We start from the raw sequence: 22317 nt of genomic DNA, 5'->3' as shown, positions 1-22317 counted from the left end.
GAGATGCTCAAAGGAGAAGAAAGTGCTTGAGAAATGGGTGTGATTTGGTGACTAGAACCAGAGGGCACAACCCCAGGCTAAAGGGACGATCCTTTAAAACAGAGATGAGGAGGAATTTCTTCAGCCAGGGAGTGGTGAATCTGTGGAACTCTTTGCCGCAGAAGGCTGTGGAGGCCGGGTCATTGAGTGTCATTAAGACAGAGATAGATAGGTTCTTGATTAATAAGGGGATCAGGGGTTACGGGGAAAAGGCAGGAGAATGTGGATGAGAAAAATATCAGCCATGATTGAATGGCGGAGCAGACTCGATGGGCCGAGTGGCCTAATTCTGTTCCTATGTCTTATGGTTTTATAAATGGCACACCATCATCACCGTCACCATTTGGCATAGCCAGGATGAGGGGAGGGCTCATTTCGAATGATGGTGTCACCATTCCCTCAGTCAAGACCACATAACGATGACAATAAACCCCTGAATGTCAAGTCCCCATTCACCAGTGAATAGTTTGCCAAAGTACTTATTCCAGTCTGTCATTAAATTAATAAACTGGAATATTGATCCAGAGCGGGAGTGACAGCGTGAAGCCTCCTCCAGAGCAGAGCTCTAGGTGAAGAAGCCAAAATGCCCAGCATCGCCCCCTACCTCCCCTTCCTCAAGATAAATCGCCCCCATTACAGAATTAATTAAGCAGCCCTCTAACATAATCATTCACCCTCCAAGCGTGGCAGCAAATTACAGCCCACCAATTACTCTCTGGGATCCGACTGTGCCATCCTGGGACGTGCAGTGGGATGTGCCCAGTCGGCAGGGGAGGGGGGGGAGGGTAGGGTTACGCCCCCTCAACCTCCCCCCCCCTCCCCCCCCCCCCCCCCCCCCTCCCCCCCCCCCCCCGGCCGGCCCTGCACCCCCTGTACCATTGGACCAGAGGCACTTTTGGGAGGGCAGTGATGTTGGCAGGAGCACTGTGATTGGAGGGGAGATTATGCAATGTTCTTGCATAAAGGTTGGGGAGGTGGTGGTGGGGAGGAGAGAGAGAGGAGAATCCCTTAAAACGAGAGAAGGAGCAATGCCTCTCCAGGCTGCAAGCTGGGATAGAGAGAAAGTGAGAGAGAGAGAGCGAGAAAGATAGAGAGAGAGAGAGAGAAGGATAGAGACACAGAGAGTGTTTACAGTAACAGGGGGAAGGATACATGCTGGGAGCCTGGGCTCAGAAAGTGCCAAGCTTCATCAATGTGAGTATTGTAGTTTCTACTTTCAAATTCAACGATATTATACTTTTAAACAATTGTAAATCTCACATTTCTGACATTCTAAACTCCATTTCCGCAGCAAAAGAGGTGCCCGTGCATAATGAATTTTTATATTAATGTTAGATGATATTAATTTCTATACACATATATATATATTAAATTGGATCCTAAGTACCCACAAACGATAATTCCGTGCAATTACACTTAATTAAATTCTAACTCAATGATGGGAAACTGATTTAAAAAGCCGGGGAAAAATATCCAGTAATGATTGCAGTTAAATCCGGAGCGGCTGGCTGAGAGGTTTGAATGAATGGTTTGGTGTATCTGGTCCAGGCTGCAACAGAATTGGTCCTGTTGTCGCCTCGTCCCTCAGTAAAATTGGGGAGGTTTAGCTGGAAGTTTGTGCAGGGATTGCAAGGGGAAGGGGGATGTGGAATGAACTTTGTTGAGATGTGATTGTGGGATTATTATCCAGCTTCTGCAAACTGGTATCACTGCAAGATAAGAGGCAGCTCTGTCTGTCTCTCTCTCTCTCTCTCTTTGCTGTGAGTGTGCCAAGCGCTGCTGCCCTCCCCAAGTCTGTTTGTCTTCAGTCTCTTTCCTGGAAATCTTAACCAAGTTTTTTTCCCCCCTCTCTTACAGCTGCTGATCTCATCTCTCCCCCCCCCCCCCCCCCCCTCATCCACCTCCTTCCCCCCTCTCTCATACACACGCACACCCTCAGTCAGCCTCACCCGAGTGGGGATGTGGCTTTCGATCCTGCCGTTCCTCGCCCTGGTGCGCTGGGTGCTCCCGCAGAGATCCCAGCCCCTCTTCGCAGCCGTGACCGACACCGTCCTCCCCCCTGACTACGACAACAATCCGACTCAACTCAACTATGGAGTGGCAGTGACCGACGTGGATAACGACGGGGAGTTGGAGATAGTGGTGGCGGGGTAGGTGTGTCCCACACAATAGCCTGATCATTCAGCACTCTCCATCTGTCTGTCTGTGTGTCCGAGAGATTAGATATAAATGTGTGTCCATCTGCAGAAAGAGTGGGCGTGGGTGTCTTGATATCTATATCTCAACCGATATCTAAATAAAAAGTAAGAGAGGATCATCTAGCATATGAACTGTCTCTATATGTGCGCCCCTGTGACTATATGGTGTGTTTGAGATGTATGCAGACAAACCTTACATCTCTATATGACATCTATGATCATGTATGTGATATGTGTATATATGTCTGTATGCTATGCTTGAAATAGAAACAAACAAACCATACATCTCCCTGACATATATATATGACCATGTATAGGTGTGTGATTTACACATGTATGCGTGTATATATGCATGATGTGTCTGAAATATATGCAGACAAACTATGCATCTCTATATGATATATGTATGTGTGTATATATGTATGTCTGTGATGTGTGTATCTGTGTGACTATGTCTGAATGTATGGGCGCAGCATTGAGAGTTACACTGGGGACCTGATCACTAATCTGCAAGCAAAAAAAAAATCCAGCAAAAGGACCCAGTTTTAACAATGAGGCCATCAATGCAGCAATATCTTATTGTATATATGCGAATATCTCTTTGTACATCTGAATGCGTACCGAGTTCCCTTTTAAATGGTTATTGTTGCCTTTGCAAAGTGTTAAAGAACTCCTCTTCCTCCTCAGCACGGTGATGTTGCTGCATAGACTTAAAATTGTGTCCCTTTCCTGGACTCTTTTTTTTAAAAAAAAGTTTATTTATTAGTGTCACAAGTCGGCTTACATTAACACTGCAATGGAGTTACTGTGAGAACCCCCTAGTCGCCACACTTGGGGCACCTGTTTGGGTACACCGAGGGAGAATTTAGCATAGCCAATGCACCTAACCAGCATGTCTTTCAGAATGTGGGAGGAAACCGGAGCACCCGGAGGAAACCCACGCAGACACGGGGAGAACGTGCAGACTCCGCACAGACAGTGACCCGAGCCGGGAATCGAACCCGGGTCCCTGGCACTGTGAGGCAGCAGTGCTAAGCACTGTGCCACCATGCCACCCTTTTTGCCTGCTGCTGATCAACCCCTTGTGTTAACTCTCCCTTGCAGCACCTCCGTGGCTCTCATATCCCCTCTATCCTATCCACCTGTTGAAGTAAGGCCTGTCATTTTCTTCCCCCCCCCCCCCCATTATTTTGGATCCTGCAGTACCACCTCCATCTCTCTCTGTCACTTTCCATCCCTCGTCCCATCTGTCTCCTCCGACTCTGTTCCTCAGCTGTCTGAGATCACCGAGTGACAATTAGTCTCACCGTCCATTTCTGGAGAAACATTCTGATACAAGAAGTCACTCTGAATGGACAACTTCTTTCCTTGAACTCCCTCCCTGACAAACAGAAATCTAAATTTAGATTTCCCCTATCACGCTGGAGGGTGTTCGGAGTGACGTTGCTAGATTTTAGATGCGTTTTATACATATTCATTGGGGTTTTTTTAAAACAAAATTTGCAAATTTCAAACACGGGGAATTGGGTGGCGCAGTGATTAGCGCTGCTGCCTCACAGCGCCAGGGACCTGGGTTCAAATCTGGCCTCGAGTCACTGTCTGTGTGGAGTCTGCACATTCTCCCCGTGTCTGCGTGGGTTTCCTCCGGGTGCTCCAGTTTCCTCCCACAGTCCAAAGACGTGCTGGTTAGGTTGATTGGCCATGCTAAATTGACCCTTAGTGTCAGGGGGGATTAGCAGGGTAAATTCGCAGGGTTACAGAGATGGGGCCTGGGTGGGAGTGTTGTAAATGAAGGTTTGATCGGCCGAATGGCCTCCTTCTGCACTGTCGGGATTCTATGATTCTTTGCCAGAATTCTGGTGAGATTGCAGGGAGAACTGAAAATTTGCTTTTCACAAAATTCACCGCCAATGCTTCTTTCTGCCTTAGTTGTGTTCAATTGCCTTATCACCTTCCTGAGATCACCCTTAATTCCATTAAGATAAGACTCGATGTATACTTTAGAAAGTATCGCTCTTGCTTTGTTTTACTGTAAAATGTTGCTTCAACCTCGGACTGCTTCATGTTCAAAAATGCAGACATTTGGGGAAGATGTTTGGGTCGGATTTACGTGGGTGAGAGGGAGGGTGATGGGATTATTGCAGCTACTGACTTCTCTGGGGACATTCATGCTCTGAAGGTAAAGATGTTTGACTTGCTTCTTGTCTAAGTCCTGGGAAACCTGCTGGCACCTGAGGAATTTGATAGGGATTCTGTGTCTGTGTTTCTCTCTCACCTCCCGGTCAGTTCATCCAACATCTGGCCAGTTTGATGCTGTACCCTCTCTTGCAATAATTATTCTCAAACATGTCCTTTATCCGTGTGTCAAAGTATGTCAAATTGCAGTATATTTCTTTCAAAATCAGATCTGTCATCTTGTAAAGGGGTTGTGATTGCTCTTGTTTTAACACTCTCTCGGAAAGAAGCCTTGAAAAATGTTTCCGATTAAATATATATATATATTTAATTCTGGACAGAACATATTCTGGGATGCCTTACAACTCTGGGACACAGTCCTGTGTGCTGGAAAGTGGGCTTGTGGCAATTGGAATGAGGAGATTATTATGACTGAGTATTTGTTGGCCATTGCATTAACTCCTGGGATGTCCGAGATTTTCCAATGAGGAGACAGACACTGGAATTTTCCCATCCCGCCCGCTGTGGGAATTGTAACGGGCGGGGCGGGGAGGGACGGACCAAGCAAAGATCCGTTGACCTCAGGCGAGTTTTTCCGATTTCGGGGCGGCACGGTGGTTAGCACTGCTGCCTCACCGCGCCAGGGACCCGGATTTGATTCCCGGCCTCGGGTCACTGTCTGTGCGGAGTCTGCACGTTCTCCCCGTGTCTGTGTGGGTTTCCTCCGGGTGCTCCGGTTTCCTCCCACAGCCCAAAGATGTGCGGGTTAGGTGGATTGGCAATACTAGATTGCCCCTTAGTGTCAGGGGGAATTGTTAGGATAAATGCATGGGGTTATGGGGATAGGGCCTGGGTGGGATTGTTGTCGGTGCAGACTCGATGGGCCAAATGGCCTCCTTCTGCACTGTAGGGATTCTAAGATTCTAAGAAAACCCCACCCATTGAGTTGATTGGATCAGTATCCTTCGAGAATTGAGAGTTGACCTCATTGAAGCGTGTGGTGCCTCTATGGACAGGTTGGACACTGAGAGGTTGTTATCTCTGGCTGGACTGTCCAGACCAAGGGTGCATAGACTCAAGGTGAAGGGACAGCGGCTTCAGGTTGCGAGGAGGGGATATCTCTTCACTCAGAGGGTTGTGAATCTTTGGAATGGGCAGCACGGTGGCACAGTGGTTAGCACTGCTCCAGGGTCCTGGGTTCGATCCTGGCCTCAGGTCACTGTCTGAGCAGAGTTTGCACATTCTCCCCGTGTCTGTGTGGGTTTCCTCCGGGTGCTCCGGTTTCCTCCCATAGTCCAAAGATGTGCGGGTTAGGCGGATTGGCCATGATAAATTGACCCCTAGTGTTAGGGAGACTAGCTAGGGTAAATGCATGGGTTATGGGGATAGGGCCTGGGTGGAATTGTGGTCAGTGCAGATTCGATGGGCCGAATGGCCTCCTTCTGGACTATAGGGATTCTATGAATTCTCTAGCCCAGAGAGCTGTGGATGTTCAGCTGCTATGGTCATGAGGAATATGGTGAGAGACGGAGAGAGGAATCGAGAACGCTGGCTGTAATCTTTTTGAATGGCAGAGTGGGTTGAGGTATTGTATGGGCTCCTCCAGCTCCTGATTCTTATGTTCTTGGGTTTATTTGTGTGGAGTGTTGGCTGGACCTGAATCTGGAGTAACTGTGCTCAGTTTTGGACATTACACCTCAAGATGGAGATATTTACCCTGGATTTGATTTGATTAATTATTGTCACTTGTATTAGTATGCAGTGAAAAGTATTGTTTCTTGCGCGCTATACAGACAAAGCATACCGTACATAGAGTACAGAGGGGGCGAAGGAAAGGGGAGAGTGCAGAAGGTAAAGTTTAAAAATTTTACTTATTGGTCACAAGTAAGGCTTATATTAACACTGCAATGAAGTTACCATGAAATTCCCCTAGTCGCCACACTCCGGCGCCTGTTCGGGTCAATGTACCTAGCCAGCAGGTCTTTCAGAATGTGGGAGGAAACTGGAGCACCGGAGGAAACCCACGCAGACACGGGGGAGAATGCGCAAACACCGCACAGACAGTGACACAAGCCGGGAATCGAACCCGGGTCCCTGGCACTGTGAGGCAGAATGTAATGGTAGAGTCACAGCTAGGGTGTAGAGAAAGATCAAGTTAATATAATGTAGGTCCATTCAAAAGTCTGATGGCAGCAGAGAAGAAGCTGTTCTTGAATCGGTTGGTACGTGATCTCAGACTTTTGTATCTTTATCCCGACGGAAGAAGGTGGAAGAGAGAATGTTGTGGGTGCGTGGGGTCCATGATTATGCTGGCTGCTTTTCCAAAGCAGTGGGAAGTGTAGACAGAGTCAATGGATGGGAGGCTGGTTTGAGTGATGGACTGGGCTACGTTCACGATCCTTTGTAGTTTCTTGCGGTCTGGGGCAGAGCAGGAGCCATACCAAGCTGTGACACAACCAGAAAGAATGCTTTCTATGGTGCATCTGTAAAATATATCGCGAGGGGGAAAGAATATAAAAGCAAAGATGTCTTGCTGCATCTGTGCAGGGCATTGGTGAGGCCGCAGCTGAAATACTGTGTGCAGTATTGGTCCCCTTATTTGCGGAAGGATATAATGGCTTTGGAGGGAGTGCAAAGAAGGTTCACCAGGTTGATACCAGAGATGAGGGGTGTTGATAATGAGGAGAGACTGAGCAGATTGGGTTTGTACTCGTTGGAATTTAGAAGGCTGAAGGGGGGATCTTATAGAGACCTATAAGATAATGAAGGAGCTGGATAAGGTAGAGGTGGAGAGATTCTTTCCACTTAGAAAGGAAGCTAGAACTAGAGGGCACAGACTCAAAATAAAGGGGGGTCAGTTTAGGACAGAATTGAGGAGGAACTTCTTCTCTCAGAGGGTGGTGAATCTCTGGAATTCTCTGCCCACTGAAGTGGTGGAGGCTACCTCGTTGAATATGTTTAAATCACGGATAGATGGCACAGTGGTTAGCACTGCCACCTCACAGCGCCTGGAACCCAGGTTCGATTGCCGGCTTGGGTCACTGTCTGTGTGGAGTTTGCACGTTCTCCTCGTGTCTGCGTGGGTTTCCTCCAGGTGCTCCGGTTTCCTCCCATACTCCAAAGATGTGCGGGTTAGGTGGATTGGCCATGCTAAATTGCCCCTTAGTGTCAGGGGGACTAGGCGGGTAAATAGGTAGAGTTGTGGAGATAGGGCCTGGGTGGGATTGTTGTCGATGCAGACTTGATGGGCTGAACCCGGAGGAAACCCACATAGACACAGGGAGAATGTGCAAACTCCACACAGGCAGTGACCCAAGCCGGGAATCGAATCCTGGTCCCCGGCACTGTGAGGCAGCAGTGCTAACCACTGTGCCACCTCATACGACCCTTGGAGTATGGGTGCAATGTGGGATTTTTCATCAGTATTACACTGGAGCTTAGAAGGTTAAATTGCGGTTTGTGGCAAGTTCCAGAAGGCTGCCTTGTGTTCCCCCTGAATAGAGAAGATTGGGAGGCAATGGAGGGATTTCAAATGTTGAAAGTATTTGATAGGGTCGATAAAAGAAAAAGCAGATCGTGCTGGTGTGGGAATCAAGGACAGGCTGAGTGTTAAAAATCATGCCAAGCTAGTTAAAAAAAACAGGAGGAATGTTTTTTACACAAAGGGTATTGAAAATCTGGAACTCACTCTGCCAGACGGTTGCAAATGCCTCGGGTGATTGGAGCTCTCAAAGACACAGTGTAGAGATGTTTGTGGAATGGAATATTGAACAAAGATGGGAAACTGGAAGGGCAGATCAACCCTGATTGGACAGGTTTAGGGGCTGAGTGACCAAAGTCTTTTGGCGGACAGTACTTGAGACACTTTGGAATCAACATTTCTGGGTCTTGAAGAGTAGGGGAGGTGCGAGAAGGGATTTGGTGTGCTTCCTGCATTGCCCTCTTTTTGTTAACATTGTGGAGGTGTTGCTTCTTGTAGCTGGGACCCTCAGTCTTGTGGTTCCTCTTCCACCTTTGGTGCTCAATGTCATCTCAATACCACTGCGCCCATACCGCACTGTGGACCTGATGTTGGGTTATCAGTGGCAACACAACTAATTAGTTCCTTTGGAGAAAGGCAATAGGAAAGTAAGTTTGCTTTTTTTAAAACTAAAGAGTTTTTGGTTACAATCCGGCCACTGTGATTGGATAGTAGAAGCTGTCCCCACCCCCCGACACAGCTGGGGCTCACAAGGCAAAAAGGTTCTTGTTATTTTTCTATCGCCAATCACCCTGCTTGCTGGGGTTCTCAGTGGGGCCAATGCCAGGTCACAGTGGCAGTAGGGTGTGCCTCGGAAATGTCAACGCTTCAGAGTAATTCGGAGTAGTTTGGGTGGCACGGTGGCACAGTGGTTAGCACTGCCACCTCACAGCGCCTGGAACCCGGGTTCGATTCCCGGCTTGGGTCACTGTCTGTGTGGAGTTTGCACGTTCTCCTCGTGTCTGTGTGGGTTTCCTCCGGGTGCTCCGGTTTCCTCCCACAGTCCAAAGATGTGCGGGTTAGGTGGATTGGTCATGCTAAATTGCCCCTTAGTGTCAGGGGGACTAGGCGGGTAAATAGGTAGAGTTGTGGAGATAGGGCCTGGGTGGGATTGTTGTCGATGCAGACTTGATGGGCTGAATGGCCTCCTTCTGCACGATAGGGATTCTATGATTCTAATGCAGAGTGAGTGTGTTACAAAGCTGTGTTCCTCAGTTTCAGGGTTAGTGTCTGAGGTTGAAACCATCTCAGTTTTCAAGGTCAGATTGGATAGACAGACAGCGGAAACTGGAATTGAAAAGACAAATAAACGTGAACTATTTACCCACAGAGAGAGTAACTGCCAACAGAACGCGGCTCTCACCTCTGGAAAGCAGAAGAGCGAGAGGTGACTTTAGAGAAGCTTTTCACATAATTGATGGGTTTAGGTGTAGAGAGGTTGTTGTCTCTCATAGAGGAAATCAAAACTTTGGGTCGCCAATATAACAAAAAGCAAAGCAGGGGCGGATGGTCTAAATCTGAAATTTAAAAGAAAAAATTGTTGGAAACACTCAGCAGGTCAGATAGTATCGAGGATGGTCACCGATGAATCCAATTGGTAATTCAGGAGAAACCTCTTTACCAGAACATGTTGAGAATGAAGAACAAAGAGCAGTACAGCACAGGAACAGGCCCTTCGGCCTTCCAAACCTGCGCCAATCATGAAGCCCTGCCTAAACTAAAACCCATTCGCACTTACGGAGTTCGCATCCTTCCATTCCCATCCTATTCATGTATTTGTCTAGTTGCCCCTTAAATGCCGCTATCGTACCTGCTCCCACCCCCTCCCCGGGCAGCGCGTTCCAGACATTCACCATCCTCTGTGTAAAAAAAACTTGTCTCGCACATCTCCTCTAAACTTTTCCCCAAATAAGTTTAGTTTATTCATTGGTGCCACAAATAGGCTTACATTAACACTGCAATGAAGTTACTGTGAAAATTCCCGAGCCGCCACACTCTGGCGCCTGTTCGGGTACACTGAGGGAGAATTTAGCATGGTCAATGCACCTAACCAGCACGTCTGTCAGGCTGTGGGAGGAAACCGGAGCACTCGGAGGAAATCCGCGCAGATATAGGATGAACGTGTGGACTCTGCACAGACAGTGACCCGAGGCCGGAATTGAACCTGGGTCCCTGGCGCTGCTGAGGCAGCAGTGCTAACCACTGTGCCACCGTGCCGTCCCACTGAGAATGTGAAACGCACTACCATAGGGAGTATTGGAGGACAGATGTCTTTGAGGAGAAGCTGGGTAAACACAAGAGGGGGAACGGAATAGAAGGATATGGTGATGGAGGGGGATGAAGAAGGGTGGGAGGAGGTTCATGTGGAGTATGATGATCAGCATGGACGGTACAGTGGGCTGAATGGGTGGCACAATGGCACAGTGGTTAGGACAGCTGCCTCACAGCGCCAGGGACCCGGGTTCGATTCCCGGCCTCGGGTCACTGTCTGTGTGGAGTCTGCACGTTCTCCCCGTGTCTGTGTGGGTTTCCTCCGGGTGCTCCGGTTTCCTCCCACACTCCAAAGATGTGTGGGTTAGGTGGATTGGCCATGCTAAATTGCCCCTTAGTCTCCCCTTTTTTAGGTTCAGAGGATTGGCTATGGGAAATGTGTGGGGTAGAGTGCTGGGGTAAGATGCTCTGTCAGAGAGTCGGTGCAGACCAGATGGGCCGAATGGCCTCTTTTTGCCCTGCAGGGATTCTATGATTCTGTGTGGTAAATACTTTGTAATCCGATGCTGCATCTTGTCTAGCCTCTGGATTAGTTATCTGCATTTCTCGAAAGACTTCGCTCTATGGAAAGCATTATTATATCATTCAGACAAACGTGAAGATTTGGTGCTTTGGGCACAAACCCAGGGGGAACTGGCTGAAGTTAGTGTTGTGGGTGAAGAGGGTAGGTGACTTAGTGCGAAGCCAAGGTTTCAGTCTGTCTTGTGGTTGAGTAGTGGGCCTGGAGTTGGGGATCTGGGCCTGGAGGTGGTGGTCAGGGCCTGGAGGAGGTGGTCTGAAAATAAGAATAATAATATTTGTCTGAAGTGTTGCAGTGCAGGAAATTGAACAGACTAATCCCACACGGCCAGTATCTAGAACCAACTATGTGATCTTGGGCGGACAGTCTGTTTTGAGTCGTGTGGATTGAGGGACAAATATACAGCAGGTAATAGGGGCGGACTCTATAGCTCTTTGTCCAGTAAGAAGTCTCTCAACACCCCAGGTTAAAGTCCAACAGGTTTATTTGGTAGCACGAGCTTTCGGAGCGTTGTCCCTTCATCCGGTGACTCAGAACTGTGTACAGTTCTGGTCACCCTATTATAGAAAGGATATTATTAAACTAGAAAGAGTGCAGAAAAGATTTACTAGGATGCTACCGGGACTTGATGGATTGAGTTATAAGGAGAGGCTGGATAAACTGGGACTTTTTTCCCTGGAGCGTAGGAGGCTGAGGGGTGATCTTATAGAGGTCTATAAAATAATGAAGGGCATAGACAAGGTAGATAGTCAATATCTTTTCCCAAAGGTCGGGGAGTCTAAAACTAGAGGGCATAGGTTTAAGGTGAGAGGGGAGAGATATAAAAGTGTCCAGAGGGGCAATGTTTTCACACAGAGGGTGGTGAGTGTCTGGAGCAAGCTGCCAGGGGTAGTAGTAGAGGCGGGTTCAATTTATAGAAGCTCTACGGTACAGAAAGAGGCCATTTGGCCCATCGAGTCTGCACCGACCACAATCCCACCCAGGCCCTACCCCCATATCCCTACATATTTACCCACTAATCCATGCATCTCGGGACACTAAGGGCAATTTTTAGCATGGCCAATCAACCTAACCCGCACATCTTTGGACTGTGGGAGGAAACCGGAGCACCCGGAGGAAACCCACACAGACACGAGGAGAATGTGCAAACTCCACACAGACAGTGACCCAAGCCGGGAATCGAACCCAGGTCCCTGGAGCTGTGAGGCAGCTGTGCTAACCACTGTGCCACCTGTCTTTTAAAAAGCATTTTAAAAAGCATTTAGATAGTTAGATGGATAAGATGGGTATAGAGGGATATGGGCCAAATGTGGGCAATTGGGACTAGCTTAGGGGTTTAAAGAAATATGGGTGGCATGGACAAGTTGGGCCGAAGGGCCTGTTTCCATGCTGTAAACCTCTATGACTCTACGACCTGATGAAGGAGCAGCGCTCCGAAAGCTCGTGATTCCAAATAAACGTGTTGAACTTTGACCTGGTGTTTGTGAGACGTCTTACTGTGTCTACCCTGGTCCAACCCCGGCAACTCCACATCATGACTGCCCTATGCCCACAATGGGATCTTTGCACAGTCACCTGAGGCGGGGGGTGGGGTTGGTTAGAGTTAAAGGTGGCACCCCCAGCAGTGCAGCACTCCCTCAAACCCCAAACCGGGTTTTGTGCCCAAGAATCTGGAGCAGGATTCGAACCTGCCGCCTTCCAAGTCGGACAAAAGAGCTGCCCATTGAGCTGTGATTGACAAGGACAAAGCAGTGAGGGGGGGGGGGGGGGGAACCCAGATTGCTTTGATTGAGTTAATTGTGTCTGAGCATGAAAAACCAGCCAGCTTGAACGCAGAAACAGTGTCTGATTCATCAGCTCAAGGTCCACAGTGCAAAAAAAAGATATTTGAAATTTGGTAACCATTGGAGCTCGGGTGCTCATCTCTTGTTCTGTCATTCGAAAGTGCTTTGATTAACAAGGATTTCAGTAGTGAATGAGCCGCTGTAATCCTCACACAGAAGGTCAATAAAGGACCATCAGTAGCTGACCTGAGCTGGCTGATTCGCTCTTTTTATTTGGTAACAGTAGTTTTTAAGAGAGCAGTGTTCAGGCAGGAGATTGTGGAAATTTAAATCACATTGTCGCGGCTAATGGAAGAGGCAGCATTTGTATCACTCTGCATTGTGCTGGATGGTATAACAGGTCTGAAGTGCAGAGGGATCTGGGTGTCCCAGGGCATGCTTCACAAAAGGCTACTATTCAGGTACAGCAAGTAGTTAGGAAAGCTAATGGAATGTTATCGTCTATTGTGAGGGGGATTGATGACAAAAGTAGGCAGCTTATGCTTCAGAAATAAAAGCAAATTGCTGCGGGTGCTGGAATCTGAAACCAAAAGAGAAAACGCTGGAAAACCTCAGCAGGTCTGGCAGCATCTGTAAGGAGAGAAAAGAGCTGACGTTTCGGGTCCAGATGACCCTTTGTCAAAGCTTCCACCTTGTTGTGCTTCAGTTGTACCGGGCATTAGTGCGAACACAGCCAGAATTCTCCTGTCCCGCCTGCCATGGGAATTGTAGCAGGCGGGCGGTGGGTGCGGGGGTGGGGGTGGGGGGGAGCGGGGAGGGGGGGGGGGGGCGGGGGACACCATGCAAAGGTCCATTGACCTCAGGCAGGATTCTCCGGTTTTGAGGCGAGTGCAGCCAGAGAATCCCACCCCACATCTGGAGTCATTACTGAGTGAGTGCTGCACTGTCACAGGGTCAGTACTGAGGGAATGCTGCACTGTCAGAGGGTCAGTACTGAGTGAGTGCTGCACTGTCACAGGGTCAGTACTGAGGGAATGCTGCACTGTCAGAGGGTCAGTACTGAGAGAGTGCTGCACTGTCACAGGGTCAGTACTGAGGGAATGCTGCACTGTCAGAGGGTCAGTACTGAGGGAGTGCCGCACTGTCAGAGGGTCAGTACTGAGTGAGTGCTGCACTGTCACAGGGTCAGTACTGAGAGAGTGCTGCACTGTCAGAGGGTCAGTACTAAGGGAGTGCTGCACTGTCAGAGGGTCAGTACTGAGGGAGTGCTGCACTGTCAGAGAGTCAGTACTGAGGGAGTGCTGCACTGTCAGAGGGTCAGTACTGAGAGAGTGCCGCACTGTCTGAATGTCAGTACTGAGGGAGTGCCGCACTGTCAGAGAGTCAGTACTGAGGGAATGCTGCACTGTCAGAGGGTCAGTACTGAGGGAGTGCTGCACTGTCAGAGAGTCAGTACTGAGAGAGTGCCGCACTGTCTGAATGTCAGTATTGAGGGAGTGCCGCACTGTCAGAGAGTCAGTACTGAGGGAATGCTGCACTGTCAGAGGGTCAGTACTGAGAGAGTGCTGCACTGTCAGAGGGTCAGTACTGAGGGAGTGCTGCACTGTCAGAGGGTCAGTACTGAGGGAATGCTGCACTGTCAGAGGGTCAGTACTGAGGGAGTGCTGCACTGTCTGAATGTCGACACTGAGTGAGTGCTGCACTGTCAGGGGGTCAGTACTGAGGGAGTGCTGCACTGTCAGAGAGTCAGTACTGAGGGAGTGCTGCACTGTCAGAGGGTCAGTACTGAGAGAGTGCTGCACTGTCTGAATGTCGACACTGAGTGAGTGCTGCACTGTCAGGGGGTCAGTACTGAGGGAGTGCTGCACTGTCAGAGAGTCAGTACTGAGGGAGTGCTGCACTGTCAGAGGGTCAGTACTGAGAGAGTGCCGCACTGTCTGAATGTCAGTACTGAGGGAGTGCCGCACTGTCAGAGAGTCAGTACTGAGGGAATGCTGCACTGTCAGAGGGTCAGTACTGAGAGAGTGCTGCACTGTCAGAGGGTCAGTACTGAGGGAATGCTGCACTGTCAGAGGGTCAGTACTGAGAGAGTGCTGCACTGTCTGAATGTCGACACTGAGTGAGTGCTGCACTGTCAGGGGGTCAGTACTGAGGGAGTGCTGCACTGTCAGAGGGTCAGTACTGAGGGAGTGCCGCACTGTCAGAGGGTCAGTACTGAGGGAATGCTGCACTGTCAGAGGGTCAGTACTGAGAGAGTGCTGCACTGTCTGAATGTCGACACTGAGTGAGTGCTGCACTGTCAGGGGGTCAGTACTGAGGGAGTGCTGCACTGTCAGAGAGTCAGTACTGAGGGAGTGCTGCACTGTCAGAGGGTCAGTACTGAGAGAGTGCCGCACTGTCTGAATGTCGACACTGAGTGAGTGCTGCACTGTCAGGGGGTCAGTACTGAGGGAGTGCTGCACTGTCAGAGGGTCAGTACTGAGGGAGTGCTGCACTGTCAGAGGGTCAGTACTGAGAGTGTGCTGCACTGTCAGAGGGTCAACACTGAGGGAGTGCTGCACTGTCAGAGGGTCAACACTGAGGGAGTGCTGCATTGTCAGAGAGTCAGTACTGAGGGAGTGCTGCACTGTCAGGGGGTCAGTACTGAGGGAGTGCTGCACTGTCAGAGGGTCAGTACTGAGGGAGTGCTGCATTGTCAGAGGGTCAGTACTGAGAGAGTGCTGCACTGTCAGAGGGTCAGTACTGAGGCGGGTACTTGCACTTTTGGAGTTGCTATCTTTCGAACGAGATGTTAAACTGAGTTCCCTTCTGCCACCTGGTGGTTATGACCAGTTAGATTTGGTGCAGTTCTGGAAAAGGACAGTGGAATACTGGAGTGAATGTTCCGAGTTGGGGAAAGGTCAAATTTACTCAGCTAAGGAGTGATTTAGCCAAAGTGGAGTGGAGACAGTTGCTGAGAAGTAAATCAGTGTCGGAGCTGTGGGAAACATTCATGGAAGAGATGGAGAGAGTTCAGAATAAATATATCCTCACGAAGAAAGTAGGTGGGGCTTCTGAAGCTGGAGCCCTTGAATGCCAAGGAGCGTACAGGCTAGGATAAGGCAAATAAAGGAAGCTTCTGTTAGACACTGTGACGGCTGAACATGGCAAAACGGACATGTTAATGGTAGGGGTGAAATTCAAAAGGAAATTAGGAAAACAAAAGGAGGGCATGGAAAAATATTGGCAATTGAAGTCAAGGATAATCCACAAATATTTTGCAAATGCATAAAGGTCAAGGGGATAACTAAGGGTATTATGTAGTCTATTGGAGACCAAAGCTATCGTGTGTGGATGTGGAAAATGTGGGAATGGTTTTTAATGGAAATTATGGGAGGGATTTTCCAGTCACGCCTGCCCCGGGACAGGAAATTCCCACCTTAGGTCAATGGGCCTTTAAACAGTATGCCAAATTTTCCGTCCCGCCCACGGTGATTCCTGTGGAAGGTGGGATCGGAATATTTAACCCTCTGTGTCTGTATTGACAGAGGAGGTGGCAGGGCAGATATTGCAGTTAAGGAGTAGGGCGAGTGTGAAATATTTGATGAGGTCATGAGAGAGGAAGTGTTAAGGAGTTTAACATCTTTGAAAGTGCTGGAGCTGAATCCCCAGGCTTGGATGAGGTGTCTCTAAGGCTGTTAGCAGATGGAAGGAAGGCTATGCCTGAGGGTCTCACTATCGTCTTTCAACTCTCTCTCTCTCTGGGGGAGGCGATGGGGACTGGAGACCGGAGGATTGCTAAAGTTGTGTCATTGTTTATAAAGAGAGAAAGGAATTGGCACCGCCGGTCACTCAGCCTAACCCTAATGGTGGGCAAACTATTGAGGACACTTCCGAGAAACAGTACAAACAGTGATTTAGAAAGACACAATTTGATCAAGGATAATCGGGGAGGTTTGTGTTTCTTTTATTTATGGGATGTGGGCACCTCTGGCTGGACCAGCATTGCCCATCCCTAATTGATCCAAAGATGTGTGAGTTAGGTGGATTGGCCATGCTAAATTGCCTCTTAGTGTCAGGGAGACTAACAAGGTTAATGCATAGGGTGACGGGGATAGGGCCTGGGTGGGATTGTCGTCGGTGCAGACTCAGTGGGCCGAATGGCCTCCTTCTGCACTGTAGGATTCTATGTTTCTAATTGTCCTTGAACTGAGTGGTTTGTTAGGCAATTTCAGAGGGCAGTTGAGAGCCAGCCACGTTGCTATGGCTCTGGAGTCACGTACAAGCCAGACCAGGTAAGGATGGAAGATTTCCTTCCCTAAAGTACATTAGTGGACCAGATGGATTTTTATGACAATTGACAATGTTTTCATGGTCATCATTAGACTTTTAATTTCAAATTTGTTATTGAATTCAAATTTCACCATCTGCTGTGGTGGGATTCAAACCTGGGACCCCAGAGTATTACTCTGGGTCTCTGGGTTACTAATCCAGTGACAATACCAGTCCGCCCCTGCCTTCCCTTAATTGGCTAACCTGATTGACTTTTTTGAGAGTAGAGTTGGTGAGTGCATTTGACGTGGCCTACATGGATTTTGACATGTCTTTTAACAAGGTCCCACAAGGTAGAACTGGTCAGAAAAGTAAATGCTCGTGAGATAAAATGGCAAATTGGATCCAAAATTGGTTTAGGGGCAGGAAAATCGTTGACAGGTGTTTATGTGACTGAAAGGCTGTTTCCATTGGATTTCCACAAGGCTCAGTACTAGGTCCCTTGTTTCTCATGTCAGATATCCATCATTTAGACATAAATGTAGGGAGCATGATGGAGAAGTTGGCAGATGATATGAAAATTGGCTGAGATAAACTGTAGACTGCAGGAAGATATCAATGGACTAGTCAGGTGGCTGGAACATTAGCAAATGGAACACAGTCCAGATAAGTGTGACGTATTGCACAGGAGAGGGCCAATAAGACAAGGAAATTCCCAATAAATGGTAGGTTACCGAGAAGTGCAGAGGGACCTTCAAGTGCATGCCCACTGATCCTTGAAGCTGGTAGCAGGACAGATAAGTCGGTCAGGACAACACTTGGGACACTTACTTATTAGTGGAAGAGCAGGGAGATTACATTGGTCGTGTATAAAATGCTAGTTAGAACGCAGAATACTGTGTACGGTTCTGGCTACTGCATTACCAGAAGGACGTGATTGCTTGAGAGAAAAGACTTGTGATGATATTGCCATGAATGGAGAATTTTAGTGAAAGAAAGATTGGACGGGCTGGATGGTTTTCTTTGCAACAGAGGAGGCTGAGGGGAGACTCAACTGAGGTGTATAGGATTATGAGGAGCCTTGAGAAGAATGGTATAATAAGGACCTAGTTCCTTTAGCAGAGAGTTCAGTCTCCAAGAGGCATAGATGTGATCAATCAAAAGGTTAAAGGGGAGTTGTGATGATACTGGTCTATTTTGCTATAGTGTTTGTGTAAGTTGGGCTGCTTTCAGAGGCAGTGTTTTGTTACAAGAGTCGATTTGTCTTGGTAAACATACAGCTCAAATGTTGAGAATGCAGGATAATAACTGATTTTAGCTGTTGTAGAATTAATGGACCTTTTGTTTATTTACGCTCTCTTGGGATTTTAGACTAGGTATGCAGAGTCATGTAAGGTTTTGAGTAGGCTGTTGACAGGCACACAGTCATGTGGTTAATCGGAGGAACTGAGCTTGCAGGGAAAAGTTTCATTTTCATTTTAAAGTGAAGAGCAGTTGCTGCCTGGAGCTGGTGGAAGAGAGGTCTTTCTCTTTCTCTCTCTCCCTCTCTCTTCAGAGGCTTTTTGAAAGCTCTAAGACTGTTAACCCAAGTCCCAAGCGAGTATGCCTGTGTTTTGCTCACTAATTTCAGAGAGGGGTTTAAGTCTATAAGAGAAATATTGCTTTATTGGAACTCATAGGGATAGATTAGCAGTTAAGAACTGTATCTTGTCATGTTTAAGCATTATTTAGTTGTTAAAGGTTAAGTTAATTCATTTGTTATAGTTAAACTGTGTTGTTAAATGAAGTTTGTTTTGACAAAAGCTCCCCAGTGTCAGTAGAATTGTACCTGGAGTAAAACTCCTTAACCTCACATTAATGCCAAAATGGCAAATAGTTGGAGTCTAGTCTGGCTTTATATACCTTGGGGTGTCTGATCTGGTATCCTAACAGAGTGCATTGAATTTCCTTGATTCTTTCAGGTGGGCGCAAAGGATTCAGTGGCATTATTTTGGCAAAGGGGATGGAGAGTTTTCCCATTCTCCTGGCTCCAACTAACATCATTAAAAAGTAGATTATCACTGCCTTCCAACACTGCCATGTATGAATTGGCTGTTGCATTTCCCTGCATTACAACACTTCAAAAAGGCTTCATTGACTTCAGGGAGTTGATGGCCTAGTGGTATTATTGCTAGACTAGTAATTCAGAAACTCAGCCAATGTTCTGGAGACCCAGGTTCAAATCCTGCCACGGCAGATGGAGAAATTTGAATTCAATTTTTTAAAAAAAATCTGGAATTAAGAATCTACTGATGACCATGAAACCATTGTTGGAAAAACCCATCTGGGTCACCAATGTCCTGTAGGGAAGGAAATCTGTCGTCCTTACCTGGTCTGACCTACATGCAACGCCAGAGCCACAGCAATGTGGTTGACACTCAATTGCCCTCGGGCAACTAGGGATGGGCAATAAATGCTGGCCCAGCCAGCGACGCCCAGAAATGAATTTAAAAAAGCCACTTTGAGATGAGTTGGCAGGAAAAACAGAAGCAACAAGAGGAAAAAAAAGCTTTTTCATGCAGAGAGTGCTTATGGTCTGGAAGGCACTGCCTGCAAGGCAGGTTCAAGCGAGGCATTCAAAAGGAAATTAGAGTGTTATTTGAAAAAGGATGGATACGCAGGGTTATGGGAAGAAGGCTGGAGATTGGCACTCAGTGGACTGCTTATTTGGAGAGCTGGAGGGGAGCTGATCGGCTGAGTGGCCTCTTTCTGCGTGTGACAATTCTGTGATCCTGAGAACAAAGAAAATTACAGCACAGGAACAGGCCCTTCGGCCCTCCAAGCCTGCACCGACCATGCTGCCCGACTGAACTAAAAACCCCCTACCTTTCCGGGGACCATATCCCTCTATTCCCATCCTATTCATCTATTTGTCCATTCACCCCTTAAAAGCCACTACCATATCCACTTCCACTACCTCCCCCAGCAGCGAGTTCCAGGCACCCGCCACCCTCTGTATAAAAAAAAAACTTGCCTCGTGCATCTCCTTTAAACCTCGCATCTTAAACCTGTGCCCCCTAGTAATTGACTCTTCCACCCTGGGGGAAAAAGCTTCTGACTATCCACTCTGTCCATGCCCCTCATAATCTTGTAGACTTCTATCAGGTCGCCCCTCAACCTCCGTCGTTCCGGTGAGGACAGGCCAAGTTTCTCCAACCTCTCCTCTTGGCTAATGCCCTCCATACCAGGCAACATCCTGGTAAATCTTTCCTGCACCCTCTCCAAAGTCTGATGTCCTGAGGTTGTGAAAGATGCGATGGAAATATACATTTCTTCTTGTCTCCTTTCCTCCCATCACTCTGTGTTTCTCGCTTCAGCTTGTTGACCGATCGCTGAACTCATCATCTTGGGTTTGTGATCTCATTGGGAGTAGAGTTTCAGGGCCTGCACAGCTGCAGGGACGTTTCACAGAAATGTCGGCTCGCAGGCTGATCCAAAGCAATTACCTTCCAAGATCGGAGTGGGAAAACACAGGCAGTGAGAAAGAACAATTGTTTGGATAGGATCCTTACTTCAGAACTCAACCTGCTCTGGGCTCCCGAGCACTGATCACTTTGAACATTTCCAGCACTGTCTAAAATTCGAAGGCAGGGAGGCGCCGCAGCAAGGGAGGAAAACACTAATAATTGAATGTCAATCCATTCCATAACGTTTCACTTTCACTGAGTGTGCTGCCTCAAAGGACAATGCAAGCAAGTTCAATACTAACTTTTAAAAAGTGAATTGGCTACGTCTTTTTGAATGGAGAAACTCGCTGGATGATGGGGGAAAGAGCTGGGGAATGGGACGATTTGGATAGCTCTTTGAAAGAGTAAGTACAGAATTGATGGACCGAGTCCTCTTTTGTATTCTGTGATTTAAAAAAAACATTTTATCAAAGCTTTTTATCTTGCACTCATCAGGACAATCGCAAGAATAACGGTGTTAGGGGAAACAACAACTTTATAACGGATGAGAATCATAGAATAGAATCACTGAATCATAGAATCCCTACAGTGCAAGAGGAGGCTGTTCAGTCCATTCAGTCTGCCCCGACTCTCCGACAGAGCATTTTACCCAGACCTTATCCCCGTAACCCTGCATATTTATCCTGCTAATCCCCCTAACCTACACATCCTGGGACAGTAAGGGGCAATTTAGCATGGCCAATCAACCTAACCCGCACATCTTGGGACACTCAGGGACAATTTAGCATGGCCAATCAACCTAACCCGCACATCTTGGGTCATTGAGGGGCAATTTAGCATGGCCAATCCACCTAACTCGCACATCTTGGGACACTAAGGGACAATTTAGCATGGCCAATCAACCTAACCAGCACATCTTGGGACACTAAGGGACAATTTAGCATGGACAATCAACCTAACCGGCACATCTTTCGGACTGTGAGAGGAAACTGGAGCACCCGGAGTAAACCCATGCAGACACTGGGAGAATGTGCGGACTCCACACAGACAGTGACCCAAGGCTGGAATCAAACCCAGGCCCCTGGTGCTGCGAGGCAGTGGTGCTAACCACTGTGCCACCGTGCTATGTTGAATGGAAATACCGGAACAGTTGGTAGTTTGCATTATTCAATCTCTCTTGTCCCCAGTATGGGAAGGGTTGCAAATCATTTCGCCACCAGAAACATTCCTCCTCCTGTTGTAACAGTATTCTGTGTTTCTGAGGTTAACCCTACAATAGAATCAAAAGCAATTAAAACAGGAGGGATGTGTGCTGTAGTTTTTGCCAGATTGTTCCATTTGATAGATAAATTAGTGGGGGGTGTTTTCTTGTTGTGGTTTGAGCTAGAAACATTTTGGATTATTTCAAATAGAAAGCTGTCTTCACAATTCAGAGTAACTCATTGTGGTTGAAAGACTTGGAAGTGCTTCAGAAAACACTGCTCTATTAATGCATGTTCTTTGTCCAAATGCCATTCCTTCTTTCTCTACCTTTCTCATTCTGTCTTTGCAATTCTATCTCTTTTTCTTCCTCTGCCAGTTTTTTCTTTCATTTTCCTCCCATTTCTCTTCCAACAACGGCAATGTGATTTTATATAACGCCTGTAAAATAGTTAGTAAAATAAAAAACACAAGGTGTTCCTCCGACTATATTTCCACTGCCTTGGAAAAGCAGCCAGCATAATTAAGGACCCCAAGAATCCTGGACATTCTCCCTTCCACCTTCCTCCATCTGGAAATAGGAACAAAAGTCTGAGGTTGTGTACCAACCAGGGCGGCACGGTGGCACAGAGGTTAGCACTGCTGCCTCACAGCACCAGGGACCCGGGTTCGATTCCCGACTTGGGTCACTGTGTGGAGTTTGCACGTTCTCCCTGTGTCTGCATAGGTTTCCTCCGGGTTTCCTCCCACAGTCCAAAAGACATGCTGGTTAGATGCATTGGCCGTGCTAAATTCTCCCTCAGTGTACCCGAACAGGCGCCGGAGTGTGGTGACTAGGGGATTTTCACAGTAACTTCATTGCAGTGTGAATGTAAGCCTACTTGTGACTAATAAATAGACTAACTGACACAAG

The 22317-nt window shown here is 47.8% G+C and overlaps 1 protein-coding gene across 3 annotated transcripts in view; it reads left to right on the top strand.

Annotated features, from left to right (window-relative positions):
- Nucleotides 1-1047: 1047 nt before the first annotated feature.
- LOC144500341 (cartilage acidic protein 1-like) overlaps nt 1048-22317 on the top strand; it is a 377638-nt gene continuing 356368 nt past the window's right edge. For 2 of the 3 annotated variants that reach the window (XM_078223086.1, XM_078223085.1), the window contains exon 1: nt 1942-2189. In XM_078223086.1, the coding sequence (XP_078079212.1) occupies nt 1999-2189 (191 nt within the window). In that variant the 5' untranslated portion in view covers nt 1942-1998. Of the gene's footprint in view, nt 1234-1941; nt 2190-22317 lie in introns of those variants that run through there. The other variant, XM_078223087.1, reaches the window with a different exon arrangement.

The sequence above is a fragment of the Mustelus asterias genome, chromosome 11, assembly GCF_964213995.1.
Source record: "Mustelus asterias chromosome 11, sMusAst1.hap1.1, whole genome shotgun sequence".
NCBI classification, from domain to species: domain Eukaryota; kingdom Metazoa; phylum Chordata; class Chondrichthyes; order Carcharhiniformes; family Triakidae; genus Mustelus; species Mustelus asterias.
Note: the sequence above shows the minus strand (reverse complement) of the source record. Positions and strands in the feature narration are given on the sequence as shown.